General features: G+C 45.8%; 1 protein-coding gene across 1 annotated transcript in view; it reads right to left on the bottom strand.

The window, feature by feature from the left end:
* Positions 1-2,821: 2,821 nt before the first annotated feature.
* Positions 2,822-22,424, bottom strand: part of Tmem123 (transmembrane protein 123) — a 33,412-nt gene continuing 13,809 nt past the window's right edge. Inside the window, exons 3-5 of the mRNA XM_036194210.1 lie at positions 8,404-8,679; positions 8,042-8,195; positions 2,822-7,405 (exon numbers count right to left, since the gene is read on the bottom strand). Of these exons, the coding sequence (XP_036050103.1) occupies positions 7,381-7,405; positions 8,042-8,195; positions 8,404-8,679 (455 nt within the window). The 3' untranslated portion in view covers positions 2,822-7,380. The remainder of the gene's footprint in view (positions 7,406-8,041; positions 8,196-8,403; positions 8,680-22,424) is intronic.

The following is a 22,424-nucleotide window of genomic DNA, read 5'->3' as shown; positions in this document are numbered from 1 at the left end:
GTGACCATTATAGTGTTTAGTACTCTGCTTAATTTTTACCTGAGATAAGCTTTATTAGAGATAGATTATTTAAGGCACCTGTTTCCTTTATTAGTTTAGCATTCAGGAGACACAGGTGGTCAGTTGCTGAGAGCACTCAACAGTGATAGACTGTTACATTAGAGTCTGTTTTTGCATAGCCCAGACACCTTTAGGTCTGTGTGTGTGTGTGTGTGTGTGTGTGTGTGTGTGTGTGTGTGTGTGTGTGTGTAAACACCTTTTGATTATTATTGTTTTTTTCCCTACTGCCTGGATATATCTGATGGTCCTTTTGCCTCTGGCTCTGTGATAGCCCTATAACAATTAGCTAGGTGGTTAATTAGGAAAGGAAGAGCTTATGGGGTGATACCTCATTCCTCTGGAATTGGTGACAAGGCAGTGGATCCTGGTGTCCTCTGTCTCACTCTGTATGAAGAGATATTTTTCTGGGATGGAGGTGAGATAAAAGGCTTCAGATGAGACAGGTGAACCCAGTGAGGAAAGCCCTCATGTTTAGCAGCTGTGGGGTTTACAAGAAGTACCTTTAAGGGTCTCTGCCATTTAGGGGAAAGGGGTGAAGGGTGCTGGCCTGGAGGGGAAAGAAGAACCTGATCCTCAATGTGGATTGGGGATGGGCAAGGATTGTCACATGGCTGAGGTAAGGAATGGTCTGTGAAGTTCCACAGGATAGACCTTGGGTGACATAGCAGGGGAGTTAACAGGCTATCTGGAACAGCTGGAGGGTTGGATAGAAGGCCTGGTGTTAGAACTGGCCTTCCATACATTAGTTCAAATGGGGAAATTTAAAGAGGCTTTTTAGGATGAGCCCTGAGCCTGAGAAGAGCTAGAGGTAGTAATCTTACCCAGTCAAGGTGAAGTTCCTGTGATATCTTAGTAAGAACAGATTTTAAAGACTGGTTGGTGTGCTCCACCTTTCCTGAGGACTGAGAATGGTATGAGATATGAAAACGCCAAGGAATGTTAAGAGCCTTAGCTAGTGTCTGGGAAACCTGGGAGGTGAACTCTGGACCATTGTCAGACTGAAGGGAAGCAGGAGCCCCAAACTGAGGAATAATTCCTTGGAGAAGGAAACCTGCAATTGTCTGAGCCCGCTTATTAGAAACAGGGTATGCCTCCACCCAGTTTGAAAATGAGTCCACCATCACAAGGAGATATTTAATTTTCCTGATGGTGGGCATATGGGTAAAATCGAGCTGCCAGTCAGTACCTGGAAGGGAACCTCTAGCCTGGTGGGTGGGAAAAGGCTGACTTCTGTACTTGGTATTGGGATCCGTTTTTTTTGGCAGATCTCACAAGAGGCAGTAATAGTTGATAAGGAGAGTATAAGGGCTAGGCACTACAGGATGGAGAGGAATCACTGTAGAATTAATGAGCCAGAGGTCTTGAACCAGGCAGTGGGTTTCACTGGACTTTTTAACTGCGAGCATGGGGGTGTTAAAGGGTAAAGAGGTTGGTTGGAGCAGCTTTTTCCCGAGAAGGTCAGAAATAATAGGCTTAAGTCCTCTTAGGCTCTGGAGTGAGAGGGTACAAGCTTGGGAAATATATCTGGTAGGGTCCGGTAACTGAATAGTAACAGACTGCTCGTGTCTAGCAATAGAAGGGTTCTGGGTATCCCAGACTTTTGGGTCTACCTGAGAAGCTGGCAAGGGAAAGGAACTGTTAGAGTTAGTAGGGTGGGTGCCTAGGAGAAGAGGAGGAGGAGCTGCTGGCGAGTCTAGGGTGAAGCGAATGTAGGGATAAAGAAATGGACACTCCTACCTTAGCTAGAAGATCCCTTCCCATTAGAGGCACAGGGCAGGTTAGCACCACTAAGAATGTTTGTGTGAGAGGGATGCCTCTGAAAATGCAATTAAGTGGTGGTGTCTGATGAGGTCGATAACGCTGTCCCCCAACCCTGACAATAGGACCTTGAATTATCATTTTTAGTCTTTCAGTTTACTGGTTTTAGGGCAGCCTTATGGAGGCCTGCCAGGAGGCAGGTAATAAACCTGAGTATTGTTTTTTAAATCTATTCAATGATGTGTGTTCATCTGCACATGTATGCTGTTAGAAGTTAACTTTAGGAATCCTCCTCTACTTTATATATATATATATATATATATATATATATATATATATATATATATATATATATATATATATATATATATTTTGAGACAGGGTCTCTCACTGAACCTAGAGCCCACTTTTTTGGGTGGCTGGCCAGCAAGTCCCAGGAATCTGTCAGTGTCTCTGCTCCCCAGCACGGGGCGAGGGGAGGAGGGGTTAATGGGTGTGTACTACCACTCCTTGCTGTTATTTGGGTGCTGAGGATCCAAACTCGGCCCTGGTGCTCACACAAAGACCAGTGTACCCACTGAGCACCTCCCAGCTCAGTCAATGGTTTTGACGAGAGGTTTTAGTTTATTTATTATATATTCAAAATTGATCATTCTCACTCTTGTTTTTTAGACAGGGTTTCTGTGTAGCCTTGGCTCTCTTGGAACTTGCTCTGTAGACCACGTTGGCCTCAAACTCATGGAACTGCCTGCCTTTGTCTCCTGAATACTAGCATTAGAGGTGCATGCTACCACCACCCTGCTATCATCCCTACTGTTAACACCTGAAATGCTTCAAAATCGGAAACTCCTGAGCATTGACCTGATGACATGAGGGAATTTCCATACCTGACCCCGTGAAGTTCAGTCAAAATGAAGGCACACCAAGAATATCACACAAGCTACTCTACGGCTAGTGTTTAAGGCTTACTTACTTACACACACACACACACACACACACACACACACACACACACGCGCGCGCGCGCGCGCACTCTATCCCTAAGATACCTCATTTGCATATGCAAATATCCCAATGTCCAGAATCTGAGACACATTTGTTCTCTAGCATTTCAGGTCAGAGATACTGAACTTGTATATACAGGCAAGAATTGTGTTATTATTTTGGTCCTGCAAATCCTCTGGCTGTCTCCCTGTGCCTGGGTAATCTTCTATACCAGCAGTGGTAATATGCTTTATTATTTATTTTCTATGTACCCATTGGCTGTTACATAGCCCACTGGTTATTTCTTTTAGGAACTAACAACTTTGTGTTTTTATTACTCATGTCACCATGTATCCTTTTGTTGTATACCTGCTAACAGTGCAGCCATCAATGGAAATACTTATCCTTCTAATGGCCATTCTAAAGCCCGATGGCTCCCACAACATTCTGAAAGGCTCCCTCCTTGAGTAGTGTGATAATGGAACACCACCCACACTTTTATGGCAAGTCTGAAGGACAGCTTTGCCATTTAGTCAGGTTTTTGTCTTTCCCCTTAGAACGTTGACTAGATCATTCCACCCCATTCTTCTAGCATGTCAAGTTTCCACTGAAATCTTGATGGTAAAATTGGAGCCTTTTGTGTGGGGTTGCGCATCTTTTTCTTGTTGCCTTCAGGATCCTGTCAGCGTCTGGCAATTTGATTGCAATGTCACAGTGTAATCCATTCTGAATCAAATATGAGTTGTGACTTTGGATCTTTCTGTACCTGGATTCTTTAAAATCATTTCTTCCCCCAGATTTGGGGCATTTCTAGTTATTATTTTTTTAAGTAATTTTTCCTCCTTTAATACTGTATTCAGTATTTTCACTTGTGATGCTGGCTCATAAACTGTGTAGGATCGCATTTCTTCACATCTTTTTTTCTCTGATGACTGTATACTTTGTCATCAGTATCTGTGTCTTAGTGTTTGCACTGTGCTAGATAGGTACTATAAGTACTCCAGTGATGAGTTTAAGCAGATTTTGGTAGCTTTCAGAGTCCTGGATCCAGTCGCCCACAGATAGCATGGAACACTTTCCTCTGTTCCATGTTTCCTCTGTTCCTCTGTACATGATGCTGTGCCCCAGCATGGGACCAACAGCAAGCAGGTAGCAATCAATCATGGATAAACAGCCCTCTCCCCACTTAGGCAAGAAACATTTTCTATAGGCTGAGTATCAAGTTATTTTATTACAACAATGTAAAGCCAACTTAACACTTCACTATATTACAATTTTCACTTTGTCCCTTTTTAAATCTTTCTTAAAATGATCATCCCAAATTACTTTTATATGTTGATAGTTTGGAGCTCTCTAGCTACTGGGAAGTGGTTGGTTGGTATTCATTTCTTCTTGACTTCACATTTCCTGTTGAACTCTGTATTTAGTGGCACTGTCACTTTTAGGATGGCTTTGGGACAAAGGACTTACCCTTGGAATGGAGGGTGCTGGTGGAGGCACAATGGCCTGGCACAGGTGAGGCCAGCCAGCAGCTGAGGTAGTTGTGGCAGATACTGCAGGGCCCTCGGAGCTCTGTCCGTGAGTAGCTCGGGGTTTGTGGGTCCACTTGTGACGTCTGCTGGAGTCATTCTGCACGAGAGGCTGTGGCGAAGGCTTGTCAAGGCACGGAGTCCAGCCTGCAGGCACACTGTGACATCACTATATTTTGAAGAGTGGTGCCTGTGAAGAGGCTGTGGCCCCAGGGACTAGAGCATGGGTTCTCAGGATTGATGCCCCTTCTGATAACAGTATCTAGGGTGCCACCTGTGAAACAGCCAAGAACTGGGAACAAGGGCATGTAGCATGCACATGGCTATGGTGGCTGCAGGGTGAAGGTGAGCTCTGTGTTCTCTCTGGTGACCACATGAGCTAGCATTAGTAAATAGGCACATTACACAGGGGCCCTGGGGCCCCAAGCATGGGGCCTTTTAAGACACCACTGATGTTGGATGTCTAGGCCTGAGCATCACTGGCAGCCACGCTGGCACTTTAAATGCACACGTGGCTTGAGGGTCCATGAGCAAAGCAGCTTGTTCTGGGGATGTCTCCCATCTCAGAAGCATAGGTAGGTACCACACAGCCTCAGAGCTTAGCTTTGGAGTGTTTTGAGTTTGTTCAGGGTCAGCAGGAGAGATGGCATCTCTGATTTCTGGAGTAAAGTAAGTGGCTGCGTGTGGTGTGTGATGTGTTTGTGGGGATGGCAGCCTCTGGTGGAAATGGATGGCTGATAATCTGTTGCAAAAGAAACTGAACCCAAGAATACTGAAGAAATGAGAGACCCCGATGGCAAACTTTCAAAGCCTGTGCCAAGGAATGGACACTTTTGTTGTGAGACTAAACTATCCAAGGTCTGGCCTAGGTGTAAAAGCAGGCCTTTACTGTGCATGCATCAAGATTATATACTGGATAAATAAAATAGGAACCTCTGTGCACATTCAACAAAACACTAAAACCTTTGAATGGAAAACAAATTTTATTCTAAAAATAGATCTTAGTAACAATGAAATACCAAAATTGGTCATTATAGAAAAAAGGGTAACAAGAGTTTGCTAGTCTTTCCCCTGAAGACACAAATTTATCACACCATAAAATATGTTGCCAGCTCTCTTTTCTCTACCTCTGAATTATTCTTTTTATGGAATTACTGAAGTGAAATTTAAAGCCAGAGTAGCTCTGGTGTCCACACGTACACCCACGATTGCTCTTTCTTAACATTCTCCAGGAAAGCTAGGAAAGGTGAGCGTTTGCTTAAGCCAGTCTTGGAAGACAAACTTATGCTTCGAAAATGTGGTCAATTTTGGTAGATTTAAAAAGAAATCCCTTCAACGAAAGTCTTGGTATTTGAAAGTAACAAATTAGAAAAGACAAAACAACATTACTTTTAACCCCCAAATCAGTGGAGACTAAGAGGCTGACATCTTCAAAGTGCTAAGGAAACCAGTATGGAAGAACACCGTCGGCTGGTACTGAAGTACCAAGAGGGCAGCAAACAAACCAAGTTAAACTTAAAAGCCTTCACCACCGCAGGAGCCTAAACTACATTCTGAAGAAAGGAAAGTAGCCAATGAGAAAGCACTGATTTCCCATCAGCCCACACTTGAAACTAATCTACCCCATGTTCCATTTCCTAGCATTTCTTCCATTCCCCCGTTATTAGATCTGAGCATTCCATGTTTACCACATCAGCGGGCCCTAATGCACAGCAAGTAGAAATAATTCTATTTATATAAAAAATTCTTGGTAGTTTGCATTTTCTGAAAACCAGCAGTAGGTTACAAAAGTTACACTTAATTTTTAACTGTAGCAGGTGTGCACTCATTAGGACATTTGTGGCTTATTTCTACACTTTCAGAAATTGCTATATTTTGTCCCTCTATAATAGAAATATTATATTAGTATTTTGTAACTAACACCTCCTTTGTTAACCTTGACCCTGAGTTTGACCTGGAATATGAACTATAGAACTAAATGCTGCAGAGAGCATGGGCTGCAGGGGGACTGGGTGCTGCCTTCCCTGGAAACACCAGGGGTAAGAAGTGGGCCTGGGTATCAGGAAGCCGGAATTTACTAGAAAATACTGCCTAGAATAAAAATGTCATTTTCTCAAATCTGAGTAAGTTGACAGTGTAAAAAAACGCAGCATCTCCACTCTGTAGGGTTAGCGGCCTGGGGGGCAACTCACAGTCCCTGGTTCAGAAAGCACAGCATTTTGCTGTCAATGTAGACTTCTAAACACTGATTTGGAAATCATATAAAGGGGACTTTAAAAAAAAAAGGTATTTTACATTCTATTACAAATTTCTATACATGGAAAGCAGCTCTACCTTGCCTAAAACCTGTTCACTGAAACTCAAACTGTCAAGTGCCTGTGGACAGCATTGGCAGTGGTGAGACAGACAGGGTCCCAGGCAGAGCTGCGGCTTGATTAACTCCTGTAGAGAGGAGGAAACAGTATGAGGGCAGCTGGAAAGAGGTGGTCAGTGAAGTTGGCACTCACAGCACTCCAGTGCCTTTAATACAAGCATGTGAGGGGGCTGCATTGGAGTGCAGGTTCTCTCTAGATCAAGCCTGATCTAAACCCTAAAAGGTTGACGCCTTCTTAAGGTGAGCTCAGCCGTGGAACCCAAGGCATGAATTAGGGCACACCCAGCTCTGAATGGCACTCAGGTTCTTTACATGCTCACTCTTTAGTGAAATTGAGTGCCACAGCAGGCTCGTCCCTGCACGCTACATGGGATCCTGCTCCAGTGTCAACCAGTGCCACCTGCATACTCCGAAAGATGGGCTTGCCTTGCTAGGGCTTTCTAAAGTAAATGTAATCATTGGATACATTACCTGTTTGCTCCAATTATTGATTGAACTGCCCAGACCACACCCTTTACCTTCAGTAAAGAGGGATTTCTGGTTATCATGGAACATACTGTTCATTTTATGCATGCTTCTTAATATTACTTCCAAGAAAATAATATTTTAAGCTAATATAAACAAACTAATTGATAGGGTTGCAGTCTCTCTTCTTTCCCTGGCCAGTAGAGTGCTTTAAATGATGGCATCATGTTCATCACTGTAATAGAAAATGTAGATTACTGTCAAATTAGTATTTGTAAGAAAGACTTTAGAACAGTCTCTATGTTCACAATCATAATTAATTACTGTTGCTCTGCATTGTCATGTGCATACCCAGTACACTGCAGTGGTTAAGATTGCCAAACAGGCCCACAGTCAAATCCCTGTGACTTTTCATAGGGCATAAGCCACTATGGCCATGTACACATGAGGAAAAAACCAGCCCATAAATGGTAAAGTTAGGCAACTTTAAAGGCTAAGATTGCAAGTCATGGGACACCTCTCCTGGCTTACAGAGTCTGTACTCACAGTAACTCCTATTACCAGGGAAAACTAAGCAGAGGAATTTCCTTTTGTGTCTGTATCTTTGTCATTAAAAGCAAAAACCATGTTTTTTCCAAAAATACTCTTTGGTACCACTGACATATACAAGTCACTAGGTAGGTGAGATCAGGTATGTCATTTATGGTGTGTGGTAAAAGCCAACAAAAGGAGTTTGTTAAATGTTGGTAAAGCAGTGTTCGATTCTAGGTGTGTTTTCCTTTGTAAGCGCAAGTCTGACCCAAGCACAGCGGAAGTCTGTCCTTGAGAGGACACTGGTCATGATAAAGCTATGCAGAGTGGCCAAACTTACATGCTTCGATACCGGATGCCTCTCCTTGAGTAGTACATTTTGCATCCAATGTAGAGCACAGCCAGAACTCCCAGTGTTAACACCATTCCTCCAACAAAGCTGCCGGCGTCAAACCTGGACCCTCCGCTTTTGTCAGAATGAACAGTCGCTGTTACTAGAAGGGGACAAAACAGATGTCCGCGCTGCAGTTTGAAACAGTGCATGCTCGGAAGTTTGAACCTCTGTCAGAGCGCTGAAGTGGGGATGAGGGAAAATATAGGCACATAAAGGTTCTGTATTTTTGCAGAATGGAATGCTGGCTTTAACATGGCATTTAACAACTAATTTACAGCACAGAAGAAGTAAGTCATTCTAATACATACTCGTTATCGATGTCTTTAAACTGCTGGGGCCTGTGGTGGTCACGGATGATGCTGATGTGTGGGTAGAATTTGGGGAAGCACTAGCTTTGGGTGTAGACTCTGAGGTAGTGGAAGTAGTGTGTGGTGAGACCCCTGGTGTTGATGTTTTAGCAATAGTTGCAGGTTTCAAAGTGACAGCTGTGACGGGTTTTGGCAGTCTTGAAGTTACTGCTGGCTTCACAGTGCTGCTGTTAAATTCCCTGGTCTGGTTGGAAGCCATGTGCGCAGTGATATTCTCTGAAAAAAAAATGCCAAGAATAAAAACGGTTAGGATCTAGAGTGACAGAACCCACACACTGCCACTTATCATGGCCTCAGACAGACTGGGTCTAACCAGGCAGCTGCAGGAGAGCTGTACCACAAGGGCACCCAAACTGCCAGCAAAACCAGGCTCATGTTCACGGAGCTAGGAAGTTTTATAAGGTATTAAAACCTGTAAGACTGAGCCACCTCTGAATAGGAACGCTGCACCACACTTCCTGTCACATTTTAGGTTGTTTGTTTTTGTTTTTGTAGACAGGGTTTCTCCGTGTAATAGCTCTGGCTGTCTGGGGTCTCTCTGTGGAGACCAGGCTGGCCTCAAATTCAAAGATCTGCCGGTCTCTGTCTCCTGCGTTGCTGGGATTAAAGGTGTGCACTACCACCACTCACACATTTTTGGTTTTTATAAGATATTTTTGTTTGTTTTTTTGAGTCAGGGTCTTGCTATGTAGCCCAGGCTGGTCTCAGGCTTGTGGCGATCACAATGCCGCCTACCTGAGTGCTGGGATTACAGGCCCTGCATAACCTGTAACAAATCAGTTCTTATCTAGAGGAATAAACCCTGAACGTGAATGAGATAAGGGTTTTAAGTTTAAGGTTCTCTGCCACAGTGTTTTAAGAACTCTGAGGACAGCCAGTAGCTGCAGACTTCCAAGACACAGTAGGATATGAGCAGGAGTTATTCTTTCCTGGGGGTGACTCTGGGGATGAAATGCTACCAGTTAGGTGGTCATTTTGTGATGGTGATGGGGTCCACAGGTGGAAGGCTGTGATTCTGAATGCCTCAAATCTCAAAGCCAGTTTCACTGTGGTTTACAGTACTGGTGCCTCAGCCCATGCCCAGCTCCTATTTTTTGGTATGAAATATTGGGTGCAGGAAAAAGGGACAGAAACATTAGTCTCCTTAAGTAAAACTCCCAACCACAAAATGTCTTCTTGGTGTCTTATTGAGTAGGCATTTCCCTTGAGGGAACAGAAAACACTCCATATGACCAAAACCAAGTCCCACATCAATGGTCCAAATGGTACCATTCTACAGCCACTTATAGTGCACACATGTGAGTGGAGGGGACGTGGAATGCACGTCTGACTCTGGAAGATGGTGGTGTTCATCTCTGTGTTGGCTTTCCGTCTTCTTGGCCTGTCTCCATCAGCCCCTCTGTTATGTCAGGGTGTCACCAGCCTGTCCTCCACAGCGAGTCTTAAGACCCGAGCACTGCAAGCTTCACTGTACAGGCTGGTTTTATGGGTGCTGCTTCTCCACACCCAGACACTTAACTCCTGGGTGCGCCTCACACCTCCCTCCTCCACTGTGTTCGGGGGATTATCTATTTTTTTAAGACCAAGAGAACACTTACCATTATTCTAGTAGGTGCCACACTTGAACTAACCCTTTGTTAGTCAATCCTGAATACTATAACATCTAATCACATTTTAAACTGCTGCACAGATTCTACTGTGATGAAACTAAACACAGTGAAGAGCAGTAAACACCACGGCTTCCCACCCACTGCACACAGGACAGTCTTCAGACCCATAAGGCCACAGGCAAAAGCAGGGCGGGAGGATATATTAGTGTCCTACTTGGAAAATCAAATGTGCTAGAGAAACAACTAACTGGCTGGAAATTTGTAAAAATTGGTAAAATACTTCAAAGGGTAAATTGGTATTAAGGTTCAGACCTAAGAGCTGGGATATAAGGGTGTTCTAAGGTCAGAGCTCATGCCTGGTGACGCAGTTCCCTTGTTCTGAAGTATAATAAGATGTCAAGCATTCCCTCTGTGAATGACTGTACCAGTCTGGGCATGGAGGCACCTGTGCAAAAGCAGCTCTCAGGAGGCTGAGGCAGGGGATTGCAAGTTTGGGGCCAGCCAGGGTTACAAGATCCTGTTTCAAAGAACAAAAACAATGGGCTAGGCAGATGGCTCAGTGGGTAAGGGTGCCAAGCCTGAGGGCTGAGTTTGATCCTTAGGACCCTCATGATAAAAGAACACTCTCAAGTCGTCCCCACCCTCCGCACACGTGCTATGGCACACACACACACATGCATGTTTATATATTCACAATGAATGCATTTAATAAAATACTCTATATAAATGATAACCATGTTAAGCCTGGTCTTCTACCTTTTTCCACTGTCCAGGGAATGATGAATGTATCATTAACAAAACTGTCATATGTATAGCAGTGTCAGGATACCAGGCCAGCCAGGCAGCTGGCACTGTTAGGGAGAAACCCTGTCATCCACCCAGCTTAGCACTTAGCTCTCCTCTAGTCTCTTAGACCAGTGGTTCTCCACCTCCCTATTGATGTGAGCCTTTAATACAGTTCCTCATGTTATGGTGACCCCCAACCATGAAATTATTTCATTCTACTTCATAATTGACTTGTAATGTAAATATCTGATATGCAGGATATCTGATATGCAATCCCTGTGAAAGGGTCGTCCGACCCCCACCAACCCACAGGCTGAAAACTGCTGCTCTAAGCTAAGGTTGAAAAGGCAGGCTTGGGGAGGGTGTTGGGTCCCACCCTTGGCCCATGGAGAGAAACTAAGAGAACAAAGGAATGTATCTGAAAAGTCAGACAGCTTTCTGCCCTGAGACTGGCCCAGGTGAGAGGCTGTTCCAGGCAAGGTTTGTTTGTTAGATAGTTTATCTATCTACCAGCAGAATTTAGGATGCCACCTTATCTGATACCAAAGTGGTTCACATAAGTCAATCACAGAACCGAAGAGAAGGAGAGCTGCCATGGGGCAGCCTTCAGGGTGCTGCGGGGTGGGGTGAGGCCAGCTGCTGCATGGACGGAGGGAGGGGCCTCAGCAGGACAATCTGCCAGAACCTCCTGGAGAATCAGGAGGGTCTTCCAGAGGGTGCCAACCATCAAGCAGCTAACTGGCTTTTCTCCGTAAGCCCCATTGGGCCTGGCCCCATAAGGGAAAGAAGCAGAAGGTGAGGTGGCCAACAGGGTCGACTTCTTACGGTAGACATGTAAACTTGGAGCAGGCCTGTGTTGGCAAATCTAAGGTCCAGTGTGGAATCACTGTAGTGTTTCAGCATTTTGAAATTATGCTCTACAGAAACTGTACGCATTATTTTTATTCAGTAATCCGCACATATTACCTATGATACCAGAGCTAGTGTGGGGTGGGCCCACACTCAATGTTAATGCTTGAGCTATGATTGAAATTCATATGTGGTCCAAACTCAGCATCAGACTGCAACCCTGATATTCAGGGTTTTTACAGAGATCATCAGGAGAAGTTGTTGGGGTAAGCTACAATCCACTGTGGTATCTTCTGAAAAAGGACGAAGGTAAAGGTGACAAGGCTGCTGTGGAGGGAGGCCACCGGCCCCGTTACTCCACAGAGTCCTTCCTCCCTGGCTCATGGCTGCTGCTCCTCCATCCCCCAAGTCATCTCAGATTCTGGGAAAGGATTCATCTGCAAACACTGTGACAAGGACTAGAACCCACAGCAGCCCTGAGCCTAGCAGGGCAGGACAGACTGTGCCCAGAGGCTGTTAACTCTCATGGCAAGGCTGTACCCCGAGCAGACGTGATCATCTCATGAGAACCAGACTTTCTCTCGGGGTGACAGCAGTAGCAACTTCTTTGAACCACGTTGATCAAAGATCAAGCAGACCTCAATCTTGACCACGACTGTTTAGTTATGGAATTTCTTGTTCTCCACCCCCAGTTCCTTCCGTAATGAGGCGTGAAGCACACGGCTGTGCTCTGAAGACGAGGCTGGGGTCACCTGACCTGTCTGCTCCTCCTAGAGCACTAAGCACACCTCTCTCACTCACATTGTCACTTATCACTTTAAACATTATGTCGGGATGGGTGGCTGACCCTTATCCGTTGTGACTCCCAGAGAAGGCATTTTTGCCCTAAAACTGCTTACACTTCTGACAGCCAAGAAACTCTTGGCTGCTGCCTGCAAACCACCAGAGTGCCCAGGGACGCTGCCTCTCAGCGTTGACATGCATATCTCCCTCCATTCTGGATGCTGCTTCAGGCAGTCCTGGCAAGCACTGTGCTTGGCTTCAGGGTCCCACCCACTGGCATGAAACTGCCCCTGCAGCTGGACAGCTGGCACAGTGTCCATGCTCAGCCCATTGCTTCCACACATTTCCAAGGTCACTGAACATAATCATAGGAAAGGGAAGAAGGAAGCCGTCCAGTAACAGCCCATGGACCCCCCAGCAGCTGCAGTGAAATAGAGAAAGGCAGACACGCACGTGCACACGCCCATGTTTGCGGCCTTCACCAGTCTGTTCAGATTCCACTCCTCTATCCCACTTAGTTCCAGCCACAGGGAGCAGAGCTCGGAGCCTCTTAACACCTCCAAGGGCTACTGTCCTGTGCCTGTAAAGTGCTCCCAGGGCTGGGAGCACTAGCTGAGGTAATGTCAGCCGCGCTCTGACAGACCTATGAGCCCTGAGAAGAGCCCCCCTGACCTGAACACCTGGATAGCTCCAGCTGCCTCAGTACGGGGTAAGCTGCTGTGAGGGGCAACCACCCTTCCCAGTAGCCAGGTTCCAAAAAACAGAAGGGAAACTATTTGTTTTCCTCAGGGCATCAATGCACACTTAAATTCTCATGCAGTTTTAAAACTCAATTATTTTAACTGTAGTTGCAGCTTTCGGCCCAGCACAGTTGCTGAAAACAAGGCGCTGTTTCCAGACAACCAGACGTGCTGGTGCATGCCCAAGTGTGATTGTGAGGAGCTGATTCTAAGCATGGCTTGTAGCTTGAAAACTTGAATAAAATTAAAATGTTGAGTACCTAGAATTAAAAAACAAAAACACCCCGAGAACCACTCTTCAGAGTGCACCTTACTCTGCCAAGAAGTGTTGAGCAAACCCAGAGACACTGCTTAAAAGCCAAAGGCCTTCTTACTGCAAGTCCACAGACTTGTTCTAGAAATTCCTCTAAATTCAAATTACTAGACAGAATACAGAACTGAAAATTTGATCTAAAAAAAAAAAATCAGTCTAAAAACAAAAATCAAAACAAAACAAAACCGTAGACAAATATGTACCAAAATGGGTCTAGGTGAAAACTGGGCCTTCTAAGAGGCACCCCATCACAAGGGAGTGTCTGTCTTTTCATGAATATCAAATGTCTTATGGATCCTATTTATGGGTTTGTTTCATCTAAAGCCCCAGGACAAACTTGGCTTCTGTCTAGTCTGTTGAGGAATTGAGTCTACAGCAGGAGAGCTGCTCACTCCCACAGCTGCATGGGAAAGGCAGGGTAGTGGCCTGGCTGCTCAGGGCAACGAGGCTGCACACAAGACTCATCTAGCCAGGTCCCTTTATCAAGGACTTGCCCATTCCGGTCCACAACCACATCCTACACCCACAGGGAGAAAGTCTCACCAGCTACAGAAGGTCCAACTCATGAAAAGAAGGAAGCGTGATTGGCATTACTGTCCTGTGTCCCTGCTCAAGACCCTCCAAACCCCTCAGCATACCTCTCTCTCCTCTCCCCCGTCTCTCCGTGTTTTGAGACAGTGTTTCTCTGTGTAGCCCTGGCTGTCCTGGAATTCCCTGTGTAGACCAGGCTGGTCTTGAACTCAGAGATCCATGTGCTTCTGCCTCCCAAGTGCTGGAATTAAAGGTGTGCACCACCACACAAGTCCATCCTACTCTCTTAACGGCCGAGTCACAGGCAGAAGGGTCTCCACTCACCTCTTCCTGACCTCGTGAGTGCTGCTTCCACACTGACCACGGTGCCTGGAGGCCCCACTGGCCCAGAAGGGCCTAACTGCAAGGGGCTCATGGTGGATTTGACAGAGAGGGACAATACAGTTACAAGCCAGGCTGGGGGCTAGGCTAGCCTTTCACGCCTTCCTGGGCATCTCTGTCTCCCTTTTAATCAAATACCTGGTTTAGTTTTTATTGTTCTTAATTATATTTCTATTACTTTAGAAATTAATGATTCTTGGGATCAGCATGAGGATGCATGTACCCAACACACACACACACACACACACACACACACACACACACACACACACACACAGCTGAGATGATGCTACCAGTGCATTCACACACACACACACACACACACACACACACACACACACACACACACACCCCTAAACATTTGTTTTTCTATCATGCTGGCAATGGCTTTTCTGGATCAGATAGAAAGGAAATGGTTTCTCCCTTTTTTCAGGCATTGGCATTTTAACGCTGGAAGTACGTTTTAAGCAGTTTTTACTTTCCGTTTTACAAGCTGAACCCAAATTTCTTTCTGTAGAAAATTAGAAAACATACTATAAGGCAATGGGAAGGATTCTTACATAGAAATTGGCACAAATAAGCATACTATATGTAATGTGACCAAGGCCCCCGTTCCGGCTGCTCCGGGCACCGAGAAATGGTCCTTGGGACTGCACTGCAGGTGTCTGCATGCCCTGGGCTCTCATTTGAGGGGGGGGGTATCTCACTGCTGCACTTTCTACTCTCCAGCAGTGCCATGTCAGCTGACGTAGCTGAAAGGCCAGTGTCTTCTGATCCACACGAGCTGGCAGAGCTGAGTCCCTAGTCTCTGTATTTTCTGCTGCTGTCCGGTTACCTTGGTTCCCATTCTATGCCAAAGACTGTTCCACAAAGTTTCTGAGGCAGATGTTAGCCCCACTTACAGATAAAACAAAGGCACACAGAAGGTCACAAGTGTAGAGGCCATGACATGGAGTTAGTCACAAGGGACAGCAGTGCCTCAGAGTCCTGGGATGGGCCAGGAGGTGTACCACAGCCCAGTGCTACCCTTTAACATGCTCCTGGCTGGAATGATGAAACCCATGAATAGAACTTAGATTGAGGGGGTTGGAGAGATGGCTCAGTGGTTAAGAGCACTGACTGTTCTTCTAGAGGATCTGGGTTCAATCCCAAGCACCAACATGGTGGCTCAAAATTATAACTCCAGTTCCAGGGGTTCCAACACCCTCATACAGACATATATGCATACAAAAGACCAGTTTATATAAAGTAAAAAAATTAAAAATAATTTAGGTTGAAAAAATTACAATGCAAACATGCTCAGAATTACTTCAAGTATCAATTTCAGCACAAAACACTTTGATGTTCCCTGAATCTGCATATAAGAAACACTATGGGCTCATCTCCACCAGGGCCCACACAGGGCACTGACATCTCTCATATACCCCTGTGTCTTTGCACTGTCTCTGCAGGGCTGAGATGAGGGAGAAATCATGCCTGCGATAACTGTACTAGCTGTACTAGCAATTTCATAGGCTATGTAGATGGTACTGCCACTCAGTTACAGAAGATTTATGGCCTAAACACAGAATAGGCATGTGCAATACGCAGCTGCCACAAAAGAATGTGGTTATCCACAAGCTCAGAGCACCACAACAAAGAGAGAGCCAGTCAGCAAAACAGCAGCTGCTCAATGTCAGCAGAGAAGCCCCTAGAGGAACAACTGCACACTGGAACATCCGGGCACTCATTTCAGGTCCCTGTGGAAAGGTACCAGTTTTCTGGTTGTTTTGTTGTTTTTTGTTTTTTTGAGACAGGGTCTTGCTATGTACCTAAGGTTGACCTGGAACTTGCTCTGTAGCTCAGGTTGGCCTCAAACTTACGGTCCTCTGGCTTCATTGTCCTGAGTAACCAGATTACAGGCATGGTCCCCACACCCAGCTTTGATGCTAATAATTGTTTTAAAGACAAGAGCCTCACTCCGTAGCCCAGACCGACCGGAAACACTATGTGAAGGGTAGCACCAGACTCTTGGCAATCCTCTGGCCTCAGCCTTGTGAAGGCTGGGTTACAGGTACAAGCTACCTGGGCTGACTCTGGCACAACAAAGTTTAATACTTAATGCCCAATATTTCCCCTGAAAGATAAAGGAACAGCAAAACTTTGAGACACTGAAGTATACACATGCTTAATATTTTCTAAAAATCTTGGATTTCAGATAGCAGTAGCCTATGTGAGCCCACGCTGGGTGCCAGACAATTGCAGTCCACCCAAGTCTTGGATCAGGACTTATTTATTAAAGGATGAATTGATATAACCCATTCATAAATACAGAATGAAGTGGCGCCATCCACCTGGGAGGGATGAGGAAGGGACTGGACCAGGTCACTGAGCTTTGGCATCAGGAAGCCTTCCATGTCCAAGAGGGCACGCTTCTCTCCCACCTAGATTCTTAAAAGGTCACGTATCCTCACAGAAGACCACACCCATCAGGCCAATCCGCTCCATCCCATTGGTCATTAGACTGAAAGGCCAAGTTCCCACAAGACGTCATGCCAAGTAGTTTTCTGTTTTCAAGTTTGTGTGATCTCTTGGACCTAGAGGAGGGCTAACAGAGCTGCTTTTGCAAGCCTGGTGCCCATGCCGCAACAGCACCATCTGAACACCTCTCTCGTTTGCCAGCGAAGGCACAGCTGAGAGCGCTCTGCCATGCAAAGTGCTTACTCAGACACCAGTATGCCGTTGCCAGTCCTCACAGCAGCACTACAGACACTTGTCACAAAGGCCAGAGAAGAAAGCTTGCTTTCAAAGTGTTTAAGATCGTAGTGTCTCACAACTTTGCTTTCTGTTATGTTTTCCTGCTGGGGTTGAACCTGCCAGTTGGCTGCACCCACAGCCCCTTCCCACTTACCAACACTGACTGGTACAAAAAAGGTGCCAATAACAGAAACATCTGTGTTCTCATCAGTCTGTGTGCTGACACAAGCTAGAGTCATCTGAGAGGAGGGGCCTCCATTGAGAGAATGCCTCCATAATATGGGCTATAGACAAGCCTGTAGGACATTTTTTTAATCAGTGATTGATGGGGAAGGCCCAGCCCATGGTGAATGGTACCATCTCTGGAAAGCAGGATGCAGGATGCACAAGCCATGAGGAGCAAGCCAGTAAGCAGCACCCCTCCATGGCCTCTGCATCAGCTCCTGTCTGTAGGTTCCTACCCTGTTTGAGTTCCTGTCCTGACTCCCTTCAGTGACGGACTGCAATGTGTGTATCCAGCCACACAAACCCTTTCCTCCCCAAGTGACTTTGTTCGTGGAGTTTAATCACAGCATCAGTAACAAAGCTCCCAAGGTTCAAGTGTACCTTCATCTGCTTCCCTCGCAGAGAGCCGCTGTCCTAACTGAGGGTGTTTTTACACTATCTTACTTGGCAGGGTTTCTACACCATATAATGCTACTACTCTCCATGGTTTAAATTTTATATAACTACTCTATGCACGCTATGTCTTCTGACATCTGCTCTTTGCATTCAACATAAATGGTTTTGTAAAGTATTTAAAACCTTTTCCTAAGGGCTGTACTGTCAGGTAGTTTTGTACATATTCAGGTTTTTTTGTTATATGAGATCCATTTCTTATGGTCCTTAGAATCTCACAACTAATGATGTCCCAAACCCCACATCTAGGAATCTAGTTAAATCCTAGCTCAAGCTGCTAATGAAAGAATAAAATATGCACTAATGGGGTATGGCTAAGGAAACTATTCGAATCCATATCATGGTACACAATGAAACAGTACAAAAGAGGGGACATTTAAAACAGAGCCAACAATGTGTCTCAGTGGGTGTAGGTGCTTGCTGTCAAGTCTGATGACCTGGTTCCATCCCTGAAACTCACATTTTACAAGGTGAGACCTGAGTCCTGCAGTCTGTTCTCTGACCTCCACATATGTACTCTGTGATATGTCCCTAACCCCCCAAGATAATATGTCTACAAATTCTTTGCAATGCATGCTCCCTTCCAAAAGTTGAGGTCTGATTTTTACATCCCTTGTCTTGAGGTTTTTCTTCCGAGAAAGAGAATCTGGTGCAGGTGCTGCCTCCTGACCCCTGAGGCTAGCTTCCACAGCCTCTTCAGGAGAGAAGCTAACCACGTGAGGCCTATGGACACCGGTAATGACTGCACTATAAAATCAGCCCTACTGAGTTACTGCGCAGCTCCCAATGGTACTACTTAATAGGAAGATTTTAAAACTCCACTGAGCTTGGGGCTCTGAACCTGAAGTTGATACAAGAGACAAAACCAACAATGCTAATGCGGGCATGTCTCCGTTACTCACAGAGCGAACAAAGCCGGCATGTCTCTCTGTGGCTGTGGCTGTCTAGGAGTTACTGGAAGGAGTGGTAAGAGGCCAGGACCCTTTCAAGATTTTGCTTTAGATGCTAAAGCACCACCTCAAAGGCTAAAGCACGAATGTTCCACAATCATCCAGAGGTCTATAAATATTTTAAATAAGACACACCCTGCAGGGAGCAAAGCAAGCCTGAATGAGTGAAGTCCTGAGTGAATGTGTGTTGACATAAGCTCAACCATGTCAATGACCTCATAGCCTCAGACTCAGAAGGATGGCAAAGCCTTTCTTGGGACCAAGTGTTGATAGTGTGTGCAGTAAATGTCCACCATACCCTTTTCCCTCTGCCCCATAGTTACTGCCTAAAGATGCCCCCCTCTCCAACCCTGGAGACTACTGCTACTAAGATTGGCTAAACCTGCCTAGTGTCCAGTGGTATGCAATGACCCATCTCTCTATTCAACTTTGTCATAAACACCCGAGCTTCCAGGAATGTATTTTCTCCAGCTAAGAACCCCCAGACCACCGACCCTAGCTTTCTGTGGCATCTGTCTGTCTTTCCTTCATTCCACCCCAGCCAGGTCTGTCCCTGGGGCTGTGTATTCCAAAAACAACTGAATCTCAACTCTTGTACAAGAGAAGGACAAAATGACTTTAATTTTAGACACGCTGTGAACAAGTTCCTGGCTGACTGCTGATTAAAAGAGGGAAACTGAGGGTGGAGCGGGCAATTAAAGGGAGGCATAATGCTGGTACAAGACAGACAGATGGCAGTCTGTCAGAGACAGAAGACAAAGCACACCTGACCTATCTGAAGCTTCTAGAATGTGGGGACAAAGAACCTGAGAACCTGGAGGCCTCTGAGGCTGGAACTGCCTCATGGGCTGTGACTGTGAGCTTTGTCTAGGGAGAGGACTGGCTGAGGAGGCACTCCCCAAGACTGGAAGTGAAGGTGGGAAGTGGGTGGGGCAGGGCACAAAAGACTGGGTTCCTTTCTTGAGAGTTCAAACTTCATTTATGGAGACATTACTAGTTTCTTGACTTTGTAAAAGTCGGGTTTGAAGTGGTTCCTCAAGATATGAGTTAGAACGAGGTTCACCTGAACATCCAACCTCATGCTCACCAGGTGGCTTTCTCAGAAACACACTCAAGGAAACCATCATGGTTCATCATCAGTGTTAAGAAACACCGAGAAGGCATAACACCTATCTTTGTAAAAATGTAGAAGAGGAAATGAAGAATGTCCCTAGTTTGTGTAGAGAAAAGGGGCTGGCTAAAGAAACCCACCCTGACCCTGGAGCCCAGAACTAGGGAAAGACGGCTCAGATCAGGGCAGAAAAAAACAGTTTGGCTCAGTCAGATCAGAGCCATCTCTGCCCCTGGTCAACTGACTTGTGAAACCAACCAATCACAAAGCAGGACAATAGAACCCTGGGCCCCTGGTTGACTCCACCCCCAAGACAGCCTATGTAAACCGCCCTGCTGGTAAGTTAAAAAAAAAAAAAAAAAGCTGTTCTCTACACCTGGACTCCTCCTTCCCAAATAAATCTCTTTCTCAAAAGAGTTTTGGATGTGAAGATCTTCATTTACTGGCATAGAGAAGACCCTTGATGAGACATCCCTCACTGGATAGAGCAAGGAGGAGCTGAAAGAGCTGAAAAAGTAACACTTTTCTCCTAAGCCGAGGAGATTGCTACATTTTTGCAATATCTTAGACAGGAGAAGCAGAGCTCTGCTAGAAAGCTCCTTAAGTGGGGGCTGAGCAAAGCTCAGTTGTAGCAGCTCTCCAGGAGAGGAGCAGGATTGCTATATCCTGTGGGGAGACCATCCCCCATCACATCAGGTATACCTTGACAGTCAGGATACCCTTCCCTGCTGAAGCAGTTCCAGGCCTGACTTTTCCAAGAAGTCAGAAAAATTTCCTCTCCAGGGTTGGGCTGCTTCTTTGCAGCCCCAGCCATCAGAGCTGTGCTAAACAGCTCCAGGTGTCCAGGACACCTCCAGGGCAGAGCTGTCCTGAGCAGTTCAAGATGTTTCCTGACTTCCCAGGTAGAACTAGGAAAAAAAAAAAAAACATCCTGAGTAAGATACCCCAGACCAATAAAGACAAACATGGTATGTACTCATAAGTAGATATTAGCTGTAAAATTAAAGGATAACTATATGCTACAATCCACAGACCCACAGAGACTAGTTAATAAGGAGGGTTCATGGGGGTGGGGAAACACAGATCTCCCTGGGATGGGAAAATATAGTTTAGGAATGGACTGAGGGCAGGTGGGGATGGGAACATGAGTGATCAGGTTGGGGGGATAGGGGAGGCGGGGGGGGGGGAGAATATTGAGGGGAACTGCTGGGGGTCATTTTGGGGTTGGGTGGAAACCTGGCACAGGGGAATCTCCCAGGAATCTATAAGGAGAACCCCAGCTTAGACCCCTAGCAATAGTGGATAAGTAGGCTGAACTGGCCTTCTCCTGTTTCCAAACTGGTCCCTGGCCTAATTGTCATCATAGAGGCGACATTCAGCAACTTATGGAGGCAGATGCAGAGACCCACAGCCAAACATTAGGTGGACTTGGGAATCCTGTGGAGGAGGAGAAAGGAGTGCAGGAGCCAGAGGAATCAAGGATACCATGGGAAGGCTCACACGATCCACTAGCCTGGCCTCAGAGGGGCTCAGACACTGTTCTGACAGCCAGGGAGCCTGCATCGGACTAATCTAGGCACTCTGCATATAGGCTACAGTTGTGTAGCTTGGTCCTCTTGTGGGACTCCTAACATGGAAGAGAGGCTGTCTCTGACTCTTCTACTGGTTTTGGGACCCTACTCCTCACACTGGGTCACCTTGCCCAGCCTTAACACAGGGGAGGTGCTTAGTCTTGAGCCCTCACAGTTCAAGTCGCCTTCAGCACCACAGTCTTCCATGATCTTCCTGCTAGTATTGCCCTTTAAGGTCCACTTAAAAGTATTCAGCTGCTTTTCTAATTCAAAGTCCCAAAGTCCACATTCCAGCAACAAGAACATGGCCTGGCCTATCAGAGCAGGACCCCAGTTCTGGTACCAATTCTGTCTTAGGGTTTCTATTGCTTGAAGAGACATCATGACCACACAATTCTTATTAAGGAAAACATTTAATTAGAGCTGGCTTACAATTCAGAGACTAAGGTTTAGTCTGTTATCGTTTTGGCAGGAAGCATGGCAACACACAGAGACAGTGAGTCACTAGGCCAGGTTTGAGCTTCTGAAACCTCAAAGCCCATCCCCAGTGACATACTTTCTCCAAAAAGGCTCCGCCTCCGCCTCCTAATGGATCTGGGAGGGCCATTTTTATTCATATCATCACTATCATCACCATAGGTGGTCAAGGATTCAGCCCAGGTGCTTTGCCCCTGAGCTTTGTGCCCAGCCATCTTGTTTTTAAAATGACTTATTACTTAGCTTTGGCAGTCCACCAGTTAGCTGAAAAGCCTGAGGTAGGGAGTGACCTGGGCTTAGCCAGTGACAGTGGGCCCGGAGGCTTTTTTCTGATCTTGTTAGTGGTAACTAAAGCTTGAAAGTTCAGGTAGTTGAAGTTGCTCATAGACAATTGCTGTGATGCAATACCCCTGCAAATGCTGCTAAAGGGAGTGGAATAAAGTGT

This window comes from Onychomys torridus, chromosome 7 (genome assembly GCF_903995425.1).
Source record: "Onychomys torridus chromosome 7, mOncTor1.1, whole genome shotgun sequence".
NCBI classification, from domain to species: domain Eukaryota; kingdom Metazoa; phylum Chordata; class Mammalia; order Rodentia; family Cricetidae; genus Onychomys; species Onychomys torridus.
This window is presented reverse-complemented; position numbering and strand designations above follow the sequence as displayed.